Source organism: Dryobates pubescens, chromosome 5 (assembly GCF_014839835.1).
Source record: "Dryobates pubescens isolate bDryPub1 chromosome 5, bDryPub1.pri, whole genome shotgun sequence".
Taxonomy (NCBI): Eukaryota; Metazoa; Chordata; class Aves; order Piciformes; family Picidae; genus Dryobates; species Dryobates pubescens.
Genome location: NC_071616.1, coordinates 37,073,009 through 37,091,596, shown reverse-complemented (window position 1 = coordinate 37,091,596; position 18,588 = coordinate 37,073,009). Strand labels below are relative to the sequence as shown.

The 18,588-nt window shown below is 50.0% G+C and overlaps 1 protein-coding gene across 2 annotated transcripts in view; it reads left to right on the top strand.

Annotated features, from left to right (window-relative positions):
* The first annotated feature begins 451 nt into the window (after positions 1 to 451).
* Positions 452 to 18,588, top strand: part of VSX2 (visual system homeobox 2) — a 28,867-nt gene continuing 10,730 nt past the window's right edge. Inside the window, exons 1-3 of one of the 2 annotated variants that reach the window (XM_054162038.1) lie at positions 452 to 1,022; positions 2,346 to 2,430; positions 5,656 to 5,779. In XM_054162038.1, coding sequence (XP_054018013.1) covers positions 584 to 1,022; positions 2,346 to 2,430; positions 5,656 to 5,779 — 648 coding nt within the window. In that variant the 5' untranslated portion in view covers positions 452 to 583. The remainder of the gene's footprint in view (positions 1,023 to 2,345; positions 2,431 to 5,655; positions 5,780 to 18,588) is intronic. The other variant, XM_054162039.1, reaches the window with a different exon arrangement.

Genomic DNA, 18,588 nt, shown 5'->3' with positions numbered 1-18,588 from the left:
CGAGCAGCTAGTCTACCACCTCTGATGGCATCAAGATGGATGTTTCTTGGCAATACAACGCTTTCAGCTCTACACTTCCAGGGAACACAGCTCATCTTTAATCTTTTGGTTTCCTCCGTGCACCCCTATTTCCCTGCTGACCAAACAGGAGAGGAGCAAGGAAGCCGGGGATGCTGATATTTGCCTACGCGGTTTCTTGGTGCATCTCTCCTCAGAGGCCTTTGCCCTAGCCGGGATGGAGCCGTGTTTATGAAAGCGCGGATGCCTCCATCCCTTCCCAGCTCCACTGCCCCAGCACGGCTGGAGGCAAAGCGGCTCCGAGGCCTGCCCGCCGGGGCGGCCCTTCTCGGTGCGGGGGCAGGTGGCGGCCCCAGTCCGCCGGCGGGCACCGGCCTCAGCCCGCCGAGCAGCGGCCCCACCGCCGCCGGTGCCGGCTTTTTGGCATCCCTAATCGCGGCTGGCCCCTGTGATTGGCTGCGCGGCTCTGACCCCGCTCGGGCTCCCGGCTGGGCGGATAAAAGGGGCCTGAGCCGGGGGCTCCCAGGCATTCCCGGAGCGGGCACCAGGGACCGCCGGCCGCAGCATGACAGGCAAAGCGGGCGCGGCACTGGCCCCCAGCCTGCCCGGTAAACCCAAGCCCGACGGCGCGGCCGCCACCCCCGCCGCCCCGCCACCGCCTCCGCCACCCCCCGCGTCGGGGGCCAAGCCCAGCTCCGGGCCCACCCCTCCCCGCTGCACCGGCTTCGGCATCCAGGAGATCCTGGGCTTGAACAAGGAGCCGCCGTCGCACCCTCGGGCCGCCTTGGACTCGCTGCCCGCCGGGCACCTGCTGGCGGCCCGCTCCGTGCTCAGCCCCGCTGGGGTGGGCGGTGTGGGCATGGGGCTGCTGGGGGCCAGCGGCATCCCCGGGTTCTACACACAGCCCACCTTCCTGGAGGTGCTCTCCGACCCCCAGAGCGTCCACCTGCAGCCCCTGGCCCGGGCCCCCGGGCAGCTGGACAGCAGCCAGACGGCCAGCTCAGGTAAGCACGTCCCCGGTCCCTGGGGACCCACGGCGCCCCGCCAGCGCCGACACCCGCCTCCAGTATCCGCCGACACCTGGCGCCCCGGTGGGAGGCCCATGACCGGTGGCGGGAAGGCGATTTCGTTTCAGTTCCGAGGAGGAGAGGGGCAGGCGGGCGGTACTGTGTTCCCTGCTCGTCCGGGGCTGCGGCTGCGGTATGATGGCGCAGCCAGAGGCACTCGGTCTGGGGATGCACGGAGACCCGGAGGATCAGGTCCCCCGTGGTCCCGGCGGCCCCAACTCGTTGCCGAGAAATTAGGGACCGCCGGGCATCCCTTTCCTAGACGGCAGCAGCAGTCGTCCGCAACCCTGCTCGCAGGCCCCGCTCCCAGGCCGTCTCTAGTTCTCCTGGAGGGGCAAGCAGCAGCGCCCTTTCCCAGCCCCGGGGACGACCCCAAGCCTCCTCCCGGGAGCAGCCGGAGCCGTCCGACGCGGTGCCCGGCCCAGGCGGTGCCTGCCGCTCCCGCCCACAGAACGCCGTGCCGGGCAGCCCGGGGCCGGTGCCGGGCGAGTCGCGGAGCGCCGCGGGCAGGAACGGGGGCCTGAACGCGGGGCCAGCCCCGGTGGGACACAGCGGCACGCATCGAATTGAGGGTCCCGCTTCTGCCCCCCCGGATGCTCCTTCGGGACACAGGCAATATCGCCCTCCCCTTAACAACCTCCGGCATAGACATCCCTGAGGAGCAGAGGGCCGCGGGCAGACACCAGTTCTTCCCGGGTATATTTTTTCCCCCTCTTGTAGCTCCATAAATATTTTTTTTCTTTCTATCTTTTTTTTTAAAATTATTTTTCCCCCCTTCCGCCCTGCTCCGGTGTTTCTGCGGGCAAGTACAGAATCCCCAGGCCGGGCAGGTGGCTGTGGGTGCCCGGCAGTGGGGAGGGGGTTGCAGCTCCCCCTTTCTCCTACGGTTTTGTTGTGCTTGCCGGGCTCTACATTTTAGCAGCGCGACAACAGCAGCCCCAGCAAACGACTCCGGGGGAGATGGGGGAAAGCGAGACCCCGGTCCCGGCTTGGAGCCTTCCCTGTCTGGGACGGAACGCCCCAAACCTCCAGAACCAGGAGCAGCACCGGTGCCGGCACTGGGAGCAGCGCTGAGGCCGGGGCTGAGGCCGCTCTGGGGTGGAGGAAGCGGCCGGCCGCGGGCCCCGGCCGCGGCGCGATCACAACGAAACCTTCGGCTAGAGCCGCCGGAGGCAGCGGAACCGCCGGGCCCTGCCCTGGCCGGGGTTCCCCGGCGGGGAGGGAGCCCCAAACCCACGGCCGCTGCCTGTGTCTTCGCAGATTCCGAAGATGTCTCTTCCAGCGACCGGAAAATGTCCAAATCCTCGCTAAACCAGAGCAAGAAACGAAAGAAGAGGCGGCACAGGTAAGCGAGAGCCCGCCACCCCTCCGGCTCCCGGTGCGCTCCTCCCCAGGGTACCGGGCACCGGCAGTGCCGAGCTCCGGCCAGCCTGACCCGCTCCCGCCCCGCTCCAGCACGCAGTGAAATACTCGTCCTGACACAGGCAGCCGGAGCGCCCCGGCGTCCTTGTGGCTTCATTCTTATTTTTCCTTTCTCCCCATCCAGAATAATTCGGATTTGGGGAGGTGCCGTTAGGGAGCAAAGGCGCTCTGCCACAGGTGTACATTTTGTTTAATTTTGATGGCTGCGGATCCTGGTATCCCGAGCCGCAAACCCGCGCAGCCCATGAGCATCTGGGCAGGGTACAGATCACTATTGTCGGGGCAGGGGGGTGTGAGGTGTGTGTGTGGGAAATTGTCAACTTGTCCGAAATAATCAAACCCATCCCTTGGGCTGCATGGAGTAATCTTAATAGTGGTTATCAGCAAGAGAGAATTTCTGTAATTGATTTACTTATTTTATTGCTTGTAAATAAATGTGGGGTTTGGGTTTTGTTTTTTTTTTTTTTGCAATAGATTAAATAATTGAGAATCAGACACAGCCTGCGGGGAACCTGCAAACGGCTGGGAAATTGGTTAAGGAAAGGGTGATGCAGTTCGAAAGATCCAGAGGGAAAACGCTTGCCCCTCGGGAGCTTTCAAGATGACAGACTTTTGCCTGACTTCTCCCACAGTTAAAACAGAATTGGATGGTCTGCTCCTTAAAAACAGAAACGAAAAATCCCGTGCTGGGATTGCAGTGGCCACAGAGTCAGGACAAAGGAAGGCCAGACACCATCACCAATTTAGGAATAATTAAATCAATCCTGCCACGATGCAGGAAGGGTGGATTAAAAGATGCCCCAGTGAAAGCTTAGCAGTACGCGTGGTGGAAGGAGAACGACTATCCCAGGACGCATCCTGCTATGTGTGCAATGGGAGAATCGCTCTGGATGGCTCATCCCAAACCCATAGCCTCTCTCCAGGCAAATGCTCCCAGTTTGGGTGCTGTGGAGTAAATACGGATTCGTTTTCTTTGTGGACCAAACAGGGCTGGGTGAAAACATAGCTGGTGCTGGTGTACAGGTCGCTGTCTGGATGGGAGAGAGGAAACAAAATTCAGATTTTTGTTTTATTTTAAATTATGGATGGAAACAGACCTGCAACACTGAGCTATAGTTGTGTATTCTGTGGGAAGCGGTTATGAACTCTAGATGTACCGAGAAAGGGCTGGGAGATGTCAGCGCAATAGTCTGCAAATAGCTGTAGGACGGAAACACCGAAAGAAACCGGGGGCTACCCAGGGATTCGAGCTAAAAGGGAAAACTTCAGCTGCATGTCAGGCAAACCCTTTCTGCCAGTGAGCCTTGCTGGGCTTCTGCGCTCATGTCAGAGACGGGTGGAGAGGAATGCTTGAGATCTACACTGGATCAAAATTGGAATGTTTTTTACCTTGTGTCTTGGGGAAGAAAATACACGAGTTCATGTGCCTCTGCTGTCCCTAGAGCTCACAGATTTGTCGGAGCTGAAGGAAAACTGTTTGAAAAGAGAAATGTAGATTCGGGAGTGAATGGAAAGAAGGGTCTGGTTTGCAGGCAGGTCCTTTGCATTTGCATGCTGCTTTCGTTAGTAATGCTATCGATCTGGTGGAATCCTTTTGCTTCTGAACAGTAGAGGAGATTTCTGAGATTTTCTGTTCATGCTCTCTGGAATTGCAGGGCGTTTCTGAAATCCAGATGCATTTTAGAAAGACTGCTGTTTTTATTCCCCCCCCCCCTCTTTCCTTCCCCCTTTCTGGGAGCCATGTGTTTCTTAGTTTAATAATATGTTGATACATTTACTTTGAACAAAGGCTGCAGTTCATTGGAGTGTTGTCAGGTTCTCTCACTCTCTCTCTCTCTATATATGTGTGTGTATCTCTCTATCTCTCTCTCTATATCTATATCTCTCTATATATCTATATCTCTCTCTCTATATCTATATCATCTCTCTCTATATCTATATCACCTCTCTCTATATCTATATTACCTCTCTCTATATCTATATTACCTCTCTCTATATCTATATTACCTCTCTCTATATCTATATTACCTCTCTCTATATCTCTACCTCTCTCTACATCTCTACCTCTCTCTACATCTCTACCTCTCTCTACATCTCTACCTCTCTCTACATCTCTACCTCTCTCTACATCTCTACCTCTCTCTACATCTCTACCTCTCTCTACATCTATATCTGTATCTGTATCTATCTATCTGTTTTACCAGGAGGGTTAGAGGGTGGGAGTTTTAACCCTTCTGGAATGGAAGTGGTCCAGGACCTTTCATCCATCCCCTAGAGAAGGGCTTTCATCTGTCTCGGCTTTCCAGCTGCTGATTTTTCAATCTGGTTGTCCCAAGCTGAGAACTAGCTGTGCAGAGGCAGGTTGGGCTGCTGCCTGCCCAGGCCGGTCCAGGAGGATTTCCAGGGGATAATGGGGTAATGTAAACTGGCAGGGAGCAGCTAATGGGATATTGGAGTGGAAGCAACCAGGGTAAAGGCAGAGGAAGGGAGTTGGCACTTCCTCTTGTTGGGAAGGACTGATGAAAAGCAGTGGGGAGCAAAGTGGATAAAACCTCTGGAAGATTTAGCCAAGGCACAGGCCTCCTGTGGGGGCATTATTTGTTCATGTAGACTGATGAGGGTAAGGACCAGCAGCTGGGAAAGAGCTCAACACCTCTGCAGGCAAGGTGCTGAGGGGATGCTGCTTTATCTCCGTGTGACTATCAAAGGGTTAAGAAACCTCTGGATGCAAGGGGAGGAGGGGGTTAGTTTTAAGCCAGGCCGGGGATGAGTGTGTTTTCCTGTCAGAGGAGGGGTGAGGGTTAGGGACACCCCCCCAGGATCCTCACAAGAGGCAGCAGGGTCTGAGATGTAAGAGCAGCTGCCACAGCTGCTGGTTGTGGGAGCTGGATGCTGGGGAGGGACTGTCTCCAGAAGAAAGTCCCTAAAGGGAAGGTGATTTGTAACTGTTTAAAATGCTGTCTTCTGTTATTTTCTGGTTTTCCTTTCACCCTGGCACTTGACCTTCTGTGCACAGAAACAGGAGGTAGGGGGAAAGCTCTGTGTTAGCAGGTTACCTGGGTTTCTCTAGCTTCTGTGTCCATTTCTTTGACTTCACTGTCTTCATGTCTTCTTACATTTTTTGATCAAAGAGTTTTACTCCCCTCAGGACAATCTTCACATCCTATCAACTGGAGGAGCTGGAAAAGGCCTTTAACGAGGCCCACTATCCTGATGTATATGCTAGAGAGATGTTGGCCATGAAAACGGAGTTACCAGAAGACAGGATACAGGTAATCATATCTCTTATCCTGCTCCTCTCAGCCGTGTTCCTCCCTTACTGAAGAAAAGGCAGTGGTCTGGGAATGCTGACATTGCTCTGAATAAGCCTCCCCAGCCTGTGTATTCCCCTGCTTTCCATTGGTAGGCAGCCAGATCAGCTGCTCTGGACAGATTTGTGTTTGGTGTTTGTATGTCAACATGTGCTGTACCTGGTGTGTGGTATCACAGTATCACAGTACATTAGAGCTTGGAAGGGAGTCATCGAGTCCAAACCCCCTGCCAAAGCAGGGTCACTTAGGGTAGTGAGCGCAGGAATGCATCCATGTGGGTTTTGAAAGTCTCCAGAGAAGGAGACTCCACAACCTCTCTGGGCAGGCTGCTCCAGTGCAGTACCAGTGGTGATTTGTTGTGTTTTGTTGGTTTTTTGGTTGGTTTTTGGTGGTTTTTTTGGGGGGGTGGGAGGGGAGGGGGAGTGCTAGGGACTGGGTTACAAAGGGAATCTTAAATCACTGAAGGGGAAATGGTGTACAAGGAAAGACCGAAGCATTGCAAGGTCTTGGTGCTGTTGGCAAAAAAAGGTCTCTCAGAGACCAGGTCTGGGTGGGCTGTGTGGGAGGGAAAGAGCTCATGTCTGCTCCTTTGGGCACAGGAGGATGTATGGGGATGCCATAGGCAGCTAGTACTGCTGTGAGTACTGCTACACTGACCACAGTGGTGGAATAATGGGTGAGTCTCACAAGGTGTGGTGTATGCATCATCTTTGCACTTTCATTGCCTTTGCTGCCTCAAGTGGAGCTTCCCTGAATGTTTTTGGCAATAATTTAATTGTTAAAGATTTTTAATACTGTCCTGTTTTTGCTGGGACAGAATCAGAGGCCAGCCATTGTCTGCAGGCCATTAGCAGTTTGGAGTCAGCCAGGGCAGCTGACCTGAGCTGGCTCACAGGTGTATCCCAAACCATAAACAGCATGGCCAGTATAAAGAGGGAAGTTTGCTGAGGATAGGAGGGTCTTCTGCTTGGGTTGCTCCTGGTCCTTCTTTTCCTCCTTGTCCTGCTGCTTCTCTCCATCCCTGGAGGGGCTTGCTTGCTGTTCTACTCCTGAGGACTACCTTCCAATTGATTGTGACTACCGCATATTCACTGGGCTAAGTATAACTTTGTTTACTTTGTATTGGGGTTGGTATTAGTTTGGCTTTTTCCTTAAACCTGTTTTCATTCCAATCCATGGATACCCTCTCCTTTTCCCAATCACCCTTCTCAGCTGATACAGCAACTGCTAGAGATGTGGGCTAAATGTAGCCAAATGTTTGGGTTTTAATTGCATGCCAGTCCTGTTGTGCCACTGTGAGGAGGTAGCATGAGGCTGTGTGGAGTACTGCTGCTGTGTGGTGAGTGCTCTGGCAGTAAGGAGCAGCTTGAGCTGCAGGGCTGTGCCAGCTGCAGTCTCTGGTGTGTGTGGCAGCCAGTGTGCAAGCAATCATTGCTGCCCAAAAAGCTGGAGAAGACTTACAGTTGCTGAGTACATTGTGGCAGGCACAATGTGCTCGGACAGAACAGACGTGATGGTCACAAGGGTGGACTCCAGCAGCTTCTGCAGCCTCCCTCCTCCCCATGCTCAGCTCCTGCCAGGTTGCTGCACAGGGCTGCAATGGCCAAGCCTGGGACCCGTTTCTGCTGGTGCAGGTGATGTTTCTTGGCTGGCTGGGGGTTAAACCAGCCTGGTCCGTGGCAGTGGTGCATAGTAGTTTCTACAAGAGGGATTGGCCTGAGTGCCATGTAGTACTGGGAGGGTCCTGGTGTCCCTCGTTCCTCCTTCTGCTCAGTCCCTCAGGCTTGCCTAGCACTAATCAATGTCTTCAGCCCGTATTCTTTGTTAACGAGACAGCCCAGGAGGCTGTTCCCTTGTGGCTTTGGAGGGTAGTTCGGAGAGCACTTAGCAAGGTAACAATGACTCTGGAAGCTGATGAGGCATGACCCTGTGCAGGAACAGGACAAACACTCCAAAAAAAGTGCAGCTCTTTCCCCCTCAGTCTTGAGCCTCCCTCGCTGCCCTCATTCTTCTGCTCAATCAGGAGTGACATTTTTATAAAAGAAAGTTGTGCTTCCTAGCCTGTTGTTCAGGCAGGACTCTCGGTGACCTAACAGCTTGTAGATGACCTGCAAGCTGACAGGGTTTCCACTGGTCTTCAGAAATAATGGTCTGTCCTCTGAAACCTTACCTGATGCATCAGGATTTTTCTCAGAGCAATAGGCTCTGATGAATCATAGAATACTAGGCTGCAAAGGACCTCAAGGATCATAGAATTCTACATCTGGTCTAACCTTTCTTGGCAACAAAATATTCTTTTCCTCTAGAGAGAGTGATCTGGCTGGAGAGTCACTTCTCTGTCTATGACCCTGTAGGACATTAAGTTGGGGAGATCTGGCAGGAGTTTAGTGTTGCCTGGACACACCATCTGATGCTGGTTTGGAAAGAAGATCCTTTTATTCCCCGTAAAGGGCCTTTGTAAGGAAGAGCTTCATCTAGTGGCACAGTGTATGTTAAACTGCAGATGTACTACTTACTTGAGTAGACTTGACGACCTTCATTGTAGGTGAGGCAGAAGATGTTGAACAGAGACCCAGACAGTGCAGAGCTGGACACTGCTTCAGCGTCTGGACCATTCTTCTGTTGCTGAGGCTCAGTGTTTTACCTAATTTGGAAGTGAAATAGGGGCTACCATATCTTAGCTGTCACAGACTTGCCAGCATGTAATTGTGCAGCTAGCTAAGTGAACAACTACCTCCTCTTCCTCCACTGCAGTTTTTAAACCTAGGAGTGCGCCTTACTGTTGCCCCTCTGCCCCAGAGATCAAGGTAGACTTGGACAGCAGAAGCAGCCTGTGGTGTGGCTGTTCTGGATGTCAGGAGTTGTGAACGGTACGAGTATTCCAGGAGAAGGTGCTTGTGTGTAACACTTCTGCTCATTGTGAATGGGGAAATCATAAGAAACAGCAGGATTTTTGTGGCATCTAGGAGACCATGAGCACCCTGCCAGGGTGAATGTCAGGACTGATGTAGGAGTCCTGAGCACCACTGATCTTCCCAATGGGTCAGCACCCTATTGTCCCTTATCACACATTCCATTAAGTTTTCTTGCTCACACTTTTCTTGTGTGTGTGTCCCAAGCCATGACAAGATGATCCCAAATCTTGGTCATGCTGCTTAATAATTCCCCTCATGTTCCTTTTCAACTTTAGCCCTAGCCCCTTTCATATGAGCCCAGTTCTTTCCCCCCTTGTAACGATGTTCACACTCTTTAAATAAACCTGAGCTATTTCTTCTCCTGGCTGTCACTTTTAGTTTTCATTATTGGTTAAGCAAGCTGTGAAGATCTTTTCTTAAATCATTCTTCATAAATCACACATTTAGTCTCTGAATCATGTGGTTGTTCTTTGAAGCCCATCCTGCCTGTCACTCATCCTGGAGATACGGGATCACATGGCTACATCTGCACATGGGGTGTGTTCACACCACTTCAGCTGGATTTCTGAGTCCTTGCTGAAATGGCCTCAGATTATTGCCAGGTTCTTGCTTCTATGTCTATTTATTGCTATTATTTCTTTTCTAACACAGTCACTTCCAGCTTTTTTTTTTTAGACAACTTGGGGGGTTTTGTCCTCAGGATTTTCCCTTCAGTCTTCTGGATTTCATGTGGCATTTTATCAGTTTTGGCTAACAAGCATAGTGAAAGCCCTACCAGCTCTGACACTGGCAAGAGTGGATGTTAAAGAAGAGTAGGAGAGCAGGGCAGCTATCTAATAATGATGGTTACTGACTACTTGGGCAACCTCCCCCAGCTTTTGAACCCATGTAAATATCTTTAGCCTGGAGAAGAGAAGGATCAGAGGTGACCTCATTGCCCTCTACAACTACCTGAAAGGTGGTTGTAGACAGGAGGGGGTTGATCTCTTCTCCCAGGCAACCAGCACCAGAACAAGGGGACACAGTCTCAAGCTGTGCCAGGGGTGAGGAGGTGAGGAAAAAGTTCTTCACTGAGTGAGTCGTTCATCATTGGAATGTGCTGCCCAGGGAGGTGGTGGAGTCGCCGTCCCTGGAGGTGTTCAAGGGGAGATTGGACATGGCACTTGGTGCCATGGTCTAGTTGTGAGGTCTGTTGGGACAGGTTGGACTTGATGATCCTTGGGGTCTCTTCCAACCTTAGTTACTGTGATACTGTGATCTTAATTTTCTGCAGCAGACCTGCATGAGTGAAGAAAACCTTGCTTTGAATCTATTCGCATCATCTGATGCCTCTTGGAAGATACAGCTGATTAAAAATACTAGGAAAGAGGGAATAAATATTTAATTATTTCTTGTCATCACTTATTTTTTTTTCCCCCTTGCCTGAGTTTCTGTCTGCTCAAGGAAGCTTCATAGTTTTGTAATTTCACTGTAGCTCGTGGTTCACTCTCATCATTCAGTGTTGTTCTCTCCCCCCTTATAGGTCGTTAATGGTAGTGTTTTCTAAGATTTTTTTTGTGAGCATCACATGCTGTGGACTTGCACAGCATTTCATGTGGATTCCCACTGGATCCACACCTTAGAGTGATATCTATCCCTTATTTTCATTCATGGAATTATTTCTCAGGAGGTAGTAGTCAAAGGGAAAGTAAATCACCTATGAAATTCAATATGAAAGTGACATTCAAAGAGCACAATTGAGAGTGTGATATATAGGAACTACTGGCATTAAAACCTCTAGCAGAGCACTATAAATAGCCATCAGAATCCAAAAAAGTTGTAGGTTTGAGAGGCAAAGCATTAAATTCAGGGGGGAAAAAATATTCAAATCCTCCACTTAAAAGAAGGTGAAGATGTTTGGGCTTTTTTCCAAGGCAGCAGTCTTGCACATTGCATGCATCTTCCTCCCATACTGAGCTGGCTGCTCCTGGAAGGAAGGTGAGATTCCTGTTGTTGGGCAGCATGGGGAAAGAATTTGATTTTCCTAGTGAGGCACTTGGCACAAGTCAGACTAGATGCCACTAGATGCCATTTTTGCCAGGTGCTTGGAAAAGACTGCAGCAATCAGTGTATTTGTGAGAACAGTCAGAGGAGTTGAAGTGCTGCTGTTAGAACCAACCCAAACCATTCTGTGAAATCCAGGTGAGGTAAGTAGATTCCTGCAGGGAGGTATATCCTTAATGGACAGCTTGAGGTATTCAGAATGGCCTCAGGCTGACAAGTATCCTGGCATCTGACTTAAACCAGCGTGCTTCTCCTAACAGGAAAGTGTAATGTGGAGATTTTGATGTTATCCCTATTGAATTCATTAATATGTGGCAGCTCCAAACCTGAAACACCAATATCCACAACACAAACATGAAGTAACAGTTTGATTATCAAAATGTGTGTGTGTGTGTTTGTCATTAGGGTACTGTCTCCTACTGATCAAGTAAATCAACAAGTCAGTTCAGTATTAAAAACAAACAAAAAGGGGGGAGGGGGGGAGTGGGATATCCTGACTGCCATTATGGGGAGACTGTATTTGCCTTTTTAGGGGAAGGAATCGATTAAAGAAGAGAATAAAAGTACCAAAACCTGTCAGTTCTTGTTGTTAATGATGTGGATGGGGAAATTTGGGACAAAGAAAATTGCTCATGTAAGTGAAAGGAACCCCAGCTGGTGCCATGAGTGAGGGGTGGGGATGGTGTATCCAGGAAGATTTGCCAGGCAGTTGAGAGGTCCATTTTGGCTCAAACTAAACCAAAGCCAACTTAAACTCTGATTCAAGGCATGTTGGGTTAGCTGCTATCAGAGGGAAAGATTGATACCCAGAATGTTTTTGCAGGAAAAGATGCTTACTCTGCTTCAGTCTTGCAAAACCATTCTGTAAGGCAGGACATGATTTGGAAACACCTGAGGAACCTGCAGGAAAAGTTTGCTGTATGGAGCTTTAGCGACCCTGGCTTCTACCCCTCCCTAGAGTTTTTCCTGCTTGCTGCAGAGTGTTGTAGTCCTAATCCCATGGCATAAGTGTGGCATGGGGATGATGGCTCCATGCAGTTCCTGACCCAGCCTGTGCCTGGAATGGCTGCCAAGGGATTTCTCAGTGCTGCAGGAAGTAGTGGTGGTGATATTTTCTCTAAGCTTATGCTTGTCACTGTTACCCTTATTGAGTGACTATCTGTCTATTCTTGCTAAAACTTTGGGTGACTCTCACACTTGGAGAAAGGCCAGCAGGAGGCACAGCACCCGCAGCTTCCCACCTGTATCACTACAGAGCACGCTGATGGAGATCGCGTAGCTGGAGGGAAATTACTGGAGTGATTAGGGTGGCTGGAGGGAAATTACCAAGGTGATGGAGAAGCTCAGAGTGTCTCTGTTGTCTGAGCCAACCATTCCCATATTTTAATGGTTTTTAATATATATATTTTTTTTAAAGAACCCTGCAAACTCTGCCAGAGGTTAATCATGAAACAGAGTGGAGCAGCTACTGCTGGCTACCATTGCCAATAACTCCTGAGCTGTGGGGCAAGCCATGGCAGTGTGATACCAGAGAAGTGTCATTAACTTCCCCTATGTTTTTGGGAATGGAGGAAGTGTACAAGTGAGAGTAATAAAACTAATCAAATTTACTGGCTTGGTGAGAAGATTATTATGAGTGTTTCTTGTGGCGTATGGTGCATCTCTGCCTCCATGTCTTTAATTGGTATGTGAGGAGTTCATCCACTTTGCTGCCTCTTCAATAACCTGCTTGTTTAGCTGATTTAAATTCATATTCATTTCCATTTTTCAATTAAGAGTGGTTTAATTTGGCCCTTTCTGTAATGGATTGCTTTCATTACCCTTTATCTATGGCCCGTTTGCAGTCCATGTGCTGGAACTTTGTTTACAAGTTAATTACCAGAGCTGCAAGCAGAGGGGCTGGGTGATGGGCAAGAGCAGGGGCCCAGGCAAGCCTTCCCAAAGAGATTACTGTCCAAGAAGTCTTACACACAGAGGGGAAAAATGTGGCAGCAGATAGGAAGGCAAATGGTGGACAGGTAACACTTCTTCAGCTTACTGTGAAGTGGGGACTCTTCTGCTTGTTTGTAGACCATGCAGGTCACCTGCCCAGTTTGTAGGACTTGCCCTCCTACAGCCCCAGCTGTAGGTGCTGCTTAAAAGGTATTTTTTAGTGCAGAGATGGAGGTAGAGAGGTATGAATATTTTATATACTACCTTTTTTTATACCATTTCATTCCTCCATGTTCAGTCAGAGTTGCTTCAGCCACTGACACATTCTGTAAATGGGACAGAGAACCAAATAACCCCAAATCTGCCTGTCCTTGCCTTCTGCTCTGGCCCTTGCAAGATGTTTGGGGCTGTCACAGCATAAGGAACAGTGTGGTTCTGGAGTACTCCTCTACAGTATCATGAGGGAAATGGGGCTTTGCAGTGACAGCTTCTTCCTTGCTCTCTCCATGGTGTGGCAATACCATCATTGAGGCTCGGATACCTTCGAGTGTTGGGACACTTAAGCTTCCTGCAAGAGGAAAAGCAGGCAGGCAACTAAATTTGCTGGAGCCCATTGCTGCTGACTGCCTTGGCAAGGACTTTCCCCATTGCGGCCAGGACAATGTGGAATGGCTCTTCAGGCTTAATGCCAGGTTGTGACAACTCGAACTCTCTTTCCTTCATTTATGCCCCTGCTTTCTTAACAGCAGTCATTTAAGAGTAAAGCTTCTCCAGCTAGCCTGGGCACTGTGGTCCCTTGATAATTTAAGCTGTTCTGGAAATGCTGTCCTAAATCTGTGTGCTGGGAAGACTTGCATTCACTCCTCCTTTTAATGATGGACTTTCTTTTCTCTCCTCTGATGCTGCTGCAGTTTTCCATAGCTGATTTTTAACGAAATAATTGGGCAGCCCAGCAAGTTCAATAGTTAATTCCCTTCCAGCCTTAGGATGCCTGGCAGAGGGACCATCTGATGGTTGTGTGCTTGAGTTTTCCTTTAATGACCCTTTATCATAAAGTTTTCCTCCTTTCCTCACTTTGAATAGAGATTTTTTTCCAACAGTTCAATAACACAGGCACTTTAGACACACAGTTAATTTACTCTACCCTTTATTTCTTAATGGATCTATTTTTTTTTCCCTCTGTACTGTTTATCTTTTACCCTGATACATCACAACAAGTTCTCATTCTTCTCTGGCAGCATGAATCTTCCTCTGCTTTCTCACTGTTCTGGGGGTTTGGGGGGGTGTTCTGCAAGGCAGGTTTTGCCCAGGCTTCTGCAGAAATACAAAATCATACTACCATTTGCTTCAGGCACCAAGCTGCTGAGAAGTCTGGTCCTCAACAGATGTAGAGATGACCCTCATCTTCCTGTGTGCAAGGCTGGCAGGTCCTTCTGTGGAGCAGCAAAGAGAAACTTGGTTTGAAAGCTAACTGTTGCTACAGTAACCTACAGTGAAGGTGGCTTCCAGACACTGCCTTCATCAGGGTCTATGAGAAAGCTTTAAGTACTCTTCTGTCTACTCTGAGCAGCACTGCCCCTGAGGGCAGCAAGAGATGTTTAGTTTAGGACCTGCCTCCTGTGAGAAACAGTTTTCTTCCTACTTTCTTTTTCAGTGGGTTTCTGTTAGGCACCCAACTGTCTAGCAAAGGTAGAGCTGAAACCACCAGTTTGACTGCTAGCTATCAGAGCTTTCAGCTGTAGCTTTCTCTCCAAATTCATAGCAAGGAAGTGCAAGTGAAGCCTTGTTTATAGCTGCTCACCTACTTGTGACATGCAAAGGCTTATGCTACACACGTTACACATTCATAAACACTGGGATTATGTCCCTTTCATGGTCTAGGTGTAACCTGCTGCTGACTGACTGTTGGAGGCTCACTTGCTGCAAGGTGGATAAGCAGCAGCACTTTGCCAGCCTGGGTTAGCCCATGCTTGTGTTGCTCAGCCAGGCCAGTGTGGCCAGGGTGATCACTCATGCCTCTGGGAAGTTCTGGTTTACCTGCAGCTGTGGGGTCTGCTGAGCTGTGAGTGCTGATGGGAAACAGCCCCTCAGAGGACCTAGCCAATCCATCCATGCAAATGTACACGATGAGCATCTGTGCCAGACACTGCTTTTAGCCTGATGTGCTGGTGATGTCTGTTCCAAGATAACTTGTTTTACATCTGTCAGAGGTTTCTCATATCTCTAGGTCCCTCCATTTCTTTGGTTTACATCTCAGAGTCCCCCATGACTGCCACTACAGCACCCTGCCATTTGTTAGTTGATTGGATCAGCTTGTTGAGCTTACATAACGACCATGACTGAGATCAAGGCTTCATGGGCCAAGTGACAACTGAGGGAGAATCCCTGTCTGGAAGATCTTAGCTTGGGTGGCCAAAGCATAGAGGATGCCTGGGACTGTCCTGGTGAGCTTGGATGTGCTGCCCTGATGCAAGCAGCATCCACAAGCAGTCTGCGTGTGCCAGCTCTGCAGGTCTCACTGTTAGCTGTGCTGTGCCCTAGCCTGAGCTGGCACTGTCACCTGCATGTGTCAGTAGTACAGCAGCAGCCACTGCCTGGAGCATGAGTCATCTGCAGCTGTGAGGTGTCATGTGGAAACTCCTGGAGTTGTGAATTACTCAAAGAAGGTTAAGGATACACAGAGGTGAGGAGCCTGTAGAGTTGGGAGCAGACACATGGTATGAGTAGAGCGCTGAAGGGCCACCGCAGTGCAGACATAACTCCCAGTCCTCTTGTGTGGTGGCCAGGGGACAGATGGCTATTCTGGCTTGCTCTTTGGTTCTGGTGGTCCTCTTCCTTCCTCAGATTCAGGAGGCCCCAGTGAAGGATTTGCTGAGGTTGAGTAGATGCACCAAACTGCAAACACCATCCTTACTATGTATCTTCCTAAGGGAAGACTAAAGGGCTGCAACTCTTTCCTCAGTCCAGGCTCCTGCTGTCGCAGGAGATGGCTTCCTGCTAATGTTTCAACACACCAGGAGTTCCCACTTAGTCCTCAAGGAAGGATTTTGGAGGCTGTCCCTATGCACACATGGATGGGCTTGGGCCTTAACTCAGGGAAACTGTGGGCACCAGGTAGTGCTGCAGACACCACTTCCTGGGGGTGCACAGACTCTGGCTCCTATGTGTTTTTCTGGGGATAGCCAGAGTACACCTTTGCCCTTTGCTGGTGTCTACTGATAAAGGAAAACACAACATTCATCTGCTTCTGGCATGGAAGGGCAGCCTAGAGCACAGGCAGTGCTCCACAGCCTCTGAGGAAGGCTGGCATCCCAAGCTCTGATTCTGGTGCCCATTGAAAGACATCAAGAAGGAGATGTGACCTTTCTTCTCTGGCTGCCCTGACTTGCCTTGCCCTGGCATGAAGGTGATAATATGGTATGTCCCTGCATGTTCACAGAGTGAATTGCATATGGGTGTTTATGAAGGCCCATGTTAAAGCTTTCTTCTGTGCCACAGGACCTGCAGAGCAGTATTAGAGTGGGAAAAGGAGGTGGAGCAGAACTATGCAGGCAGGGCAACAGCTTGGTTAATAGCTCCAGGTGTTGTGAGCACCCAAAGGATGGATGTGCCGTATCATCCTTTGTGATGATGACAGGGAGGTGGTTGAGTCGCCAACCCTAGATGTATTTGAAGGTCATTTGGATGTGGTGCTTGAGGATAGAGTTTAGGGGTGAACCTTGTAGAGTAGGGTAGAGTCCTGGTAATCCTGAGGGGGTTTTTTCCAACCTGAATGTTTCTGTGATTCTGAGCTGTTTCCCTGGGTTTTTGTGGACAAGGATGGTGGGCAAATCCTTGCCAGCTCTTCTGTGACACACTTGTGACTGATATTTTTCCTGTTGTTCAGTCAGCATGTTAGGAGAAGAGGAACTTGGGTGTTCATCTGCCATATCTCAGCATTTGGCTGCCTTTATGGATCTATAGCTCCAATTAAGCTGTCTGGTCAGCAGGCATCATGGTCTGGCTGTGATGCAGTCAGTGTCTCAGGGATGCACTTGTTGGGCAGATGTGTTGCACAGCTCCACTGTGAACCACTGAGCAAGATTCAGAGGCAGGCCTGTCCTGCAGGACCAGTGGCATGGCAATAGCATGTACATTTCTGCTGGGTGTTGCACTGAGCCTGTATTCAAAGTGTGCCCTGTGCTAGTCCAGCTGAGAGGAGACCCAAGCTGGGATGAACCACCATGTCTTTGCTCAAGACAGATGAATACTCATCACAGCTCATCTCAGCACATCTGGTAGGACCTGTTAGCTGTGTGGGTTGAAACACAGCTCCAGGTATTACTGGGAAAGGCTCTTGCCATGCTATGTACAGAAATTGCTCTTTCTTAATGTGAGCTCAGAAAGCTCTTTCCCAGTGTTTAGCAAGAGGAGGGATGATGAGTCCTGTGATCATCCAAGAGACCCATGTGCATCTTTACTGCTCTCATTTAACTTCATACCCATTTTACACCAGCCATAGAAAGTGATGTCACCATAAACAGTGCCAATAATTTTGACATTACATTTGTAAAGACAGCAATAAACCATTTCCAGGCTTACACAAGTGGTACAGTTTCCACCAGCAGCCTGGGGACAAGCAGCTTTCCTGGGGTGATCACCTACAGCAGGGGGATTTGGAGAAGCCCCAGAACCCAGTCAGATCTTACACTCTTGTGACAATTCATTGTAAAGCCTCAGGGACTGTATGTGTGGATGGCAACCTGCTTCAGGGAAGACATGAGGCTGTTCTTTGCAGTGCTTGCATCCTCAGACAGAATCTTAGAATGGTCCAGGCTGGAAGGGACCTCCAAATGTCATCCAGTCTGACCTCCTTGCAGTCAGCAGGGACGTCCCCAACTACATCAGGCTGCCCAGGGCCTTGTTGAGCCTCTTGAATATCTCCAGGGAATGGGTCTCAGCTACCTCCCTGGGCAACCTCTTCCAGTGTTCCACCACCCTCATAGTGAAGAACTTCTTCCTGATATCCAATCTAAATTCTGCCCTTCTATTGTTTGAAGCTATTACCCTTGGTCCTGTCACCAAAGGCCCTTGTAAACAGTCTCTCCCCATCCCTGTCTGATATGAGGGTGAGGATGTCTCTGTGCTTTCAGAGGAGATCATCATTTTGACTACTCTCATTGTAGAGTCTTGAATTGGAAAGTAAGGAGGTGTGTAGTTGCTAGGAGGAGCCAAGTGCTGAGATGGCAGCAGTGCCCTGAGCATGGAGGTGTTCTCTGGTCTGTGTCTGGATCCACCAAAGGGCTTCAAGTGGGGAAATGAGAGGTGTGCTGCTGGACATGACTTTTAGGAGCAGCATTCTGCTGTGAAGGGGATATTGAGCTTGACCAGGTGTTTTGCAGTCCAAGAGAGGGGAAACCAGTGCACAGGAAGAAGTGTAAAGAGGTTGCAGTAAGAAACAGCTTCTGTGTCCAAAGCTTTGCTGTGCATACAGTGAGGTGACAGGATCAGTCCAAAGCAGCATGGTGGGGAAAGGGACACAAGCAACTGCAGTGTGTTGGGGAAGAGATCTGGTGGATGTATGTGAGAAGTTCAGCTTCTACATGGTGCAGCCCAAGGCGGTGGATCCCTGGGAGAAGAACATGGATGGACATGTGTTGGGTCAGAAGGCCATCAGCACCATCGTGTCAGGTGGGACCATCACAAATTATTATAACCCAAGGCAATATCCTAGAAGTCCAGAAAGATCCTAGGCTGCCTGTCTGGGTAAGTCTCAAGCTGCACCAAGGGAAGTTTAGACTCGAGGTGAGGAGAAAGTTCTTCACTGAGAGAGTCGTTCGTCATTGGAATGTGCTGCCCAGGGAGGTGGTGGAGTCACCGTCCCTGGAGGTGTTCAAGAGG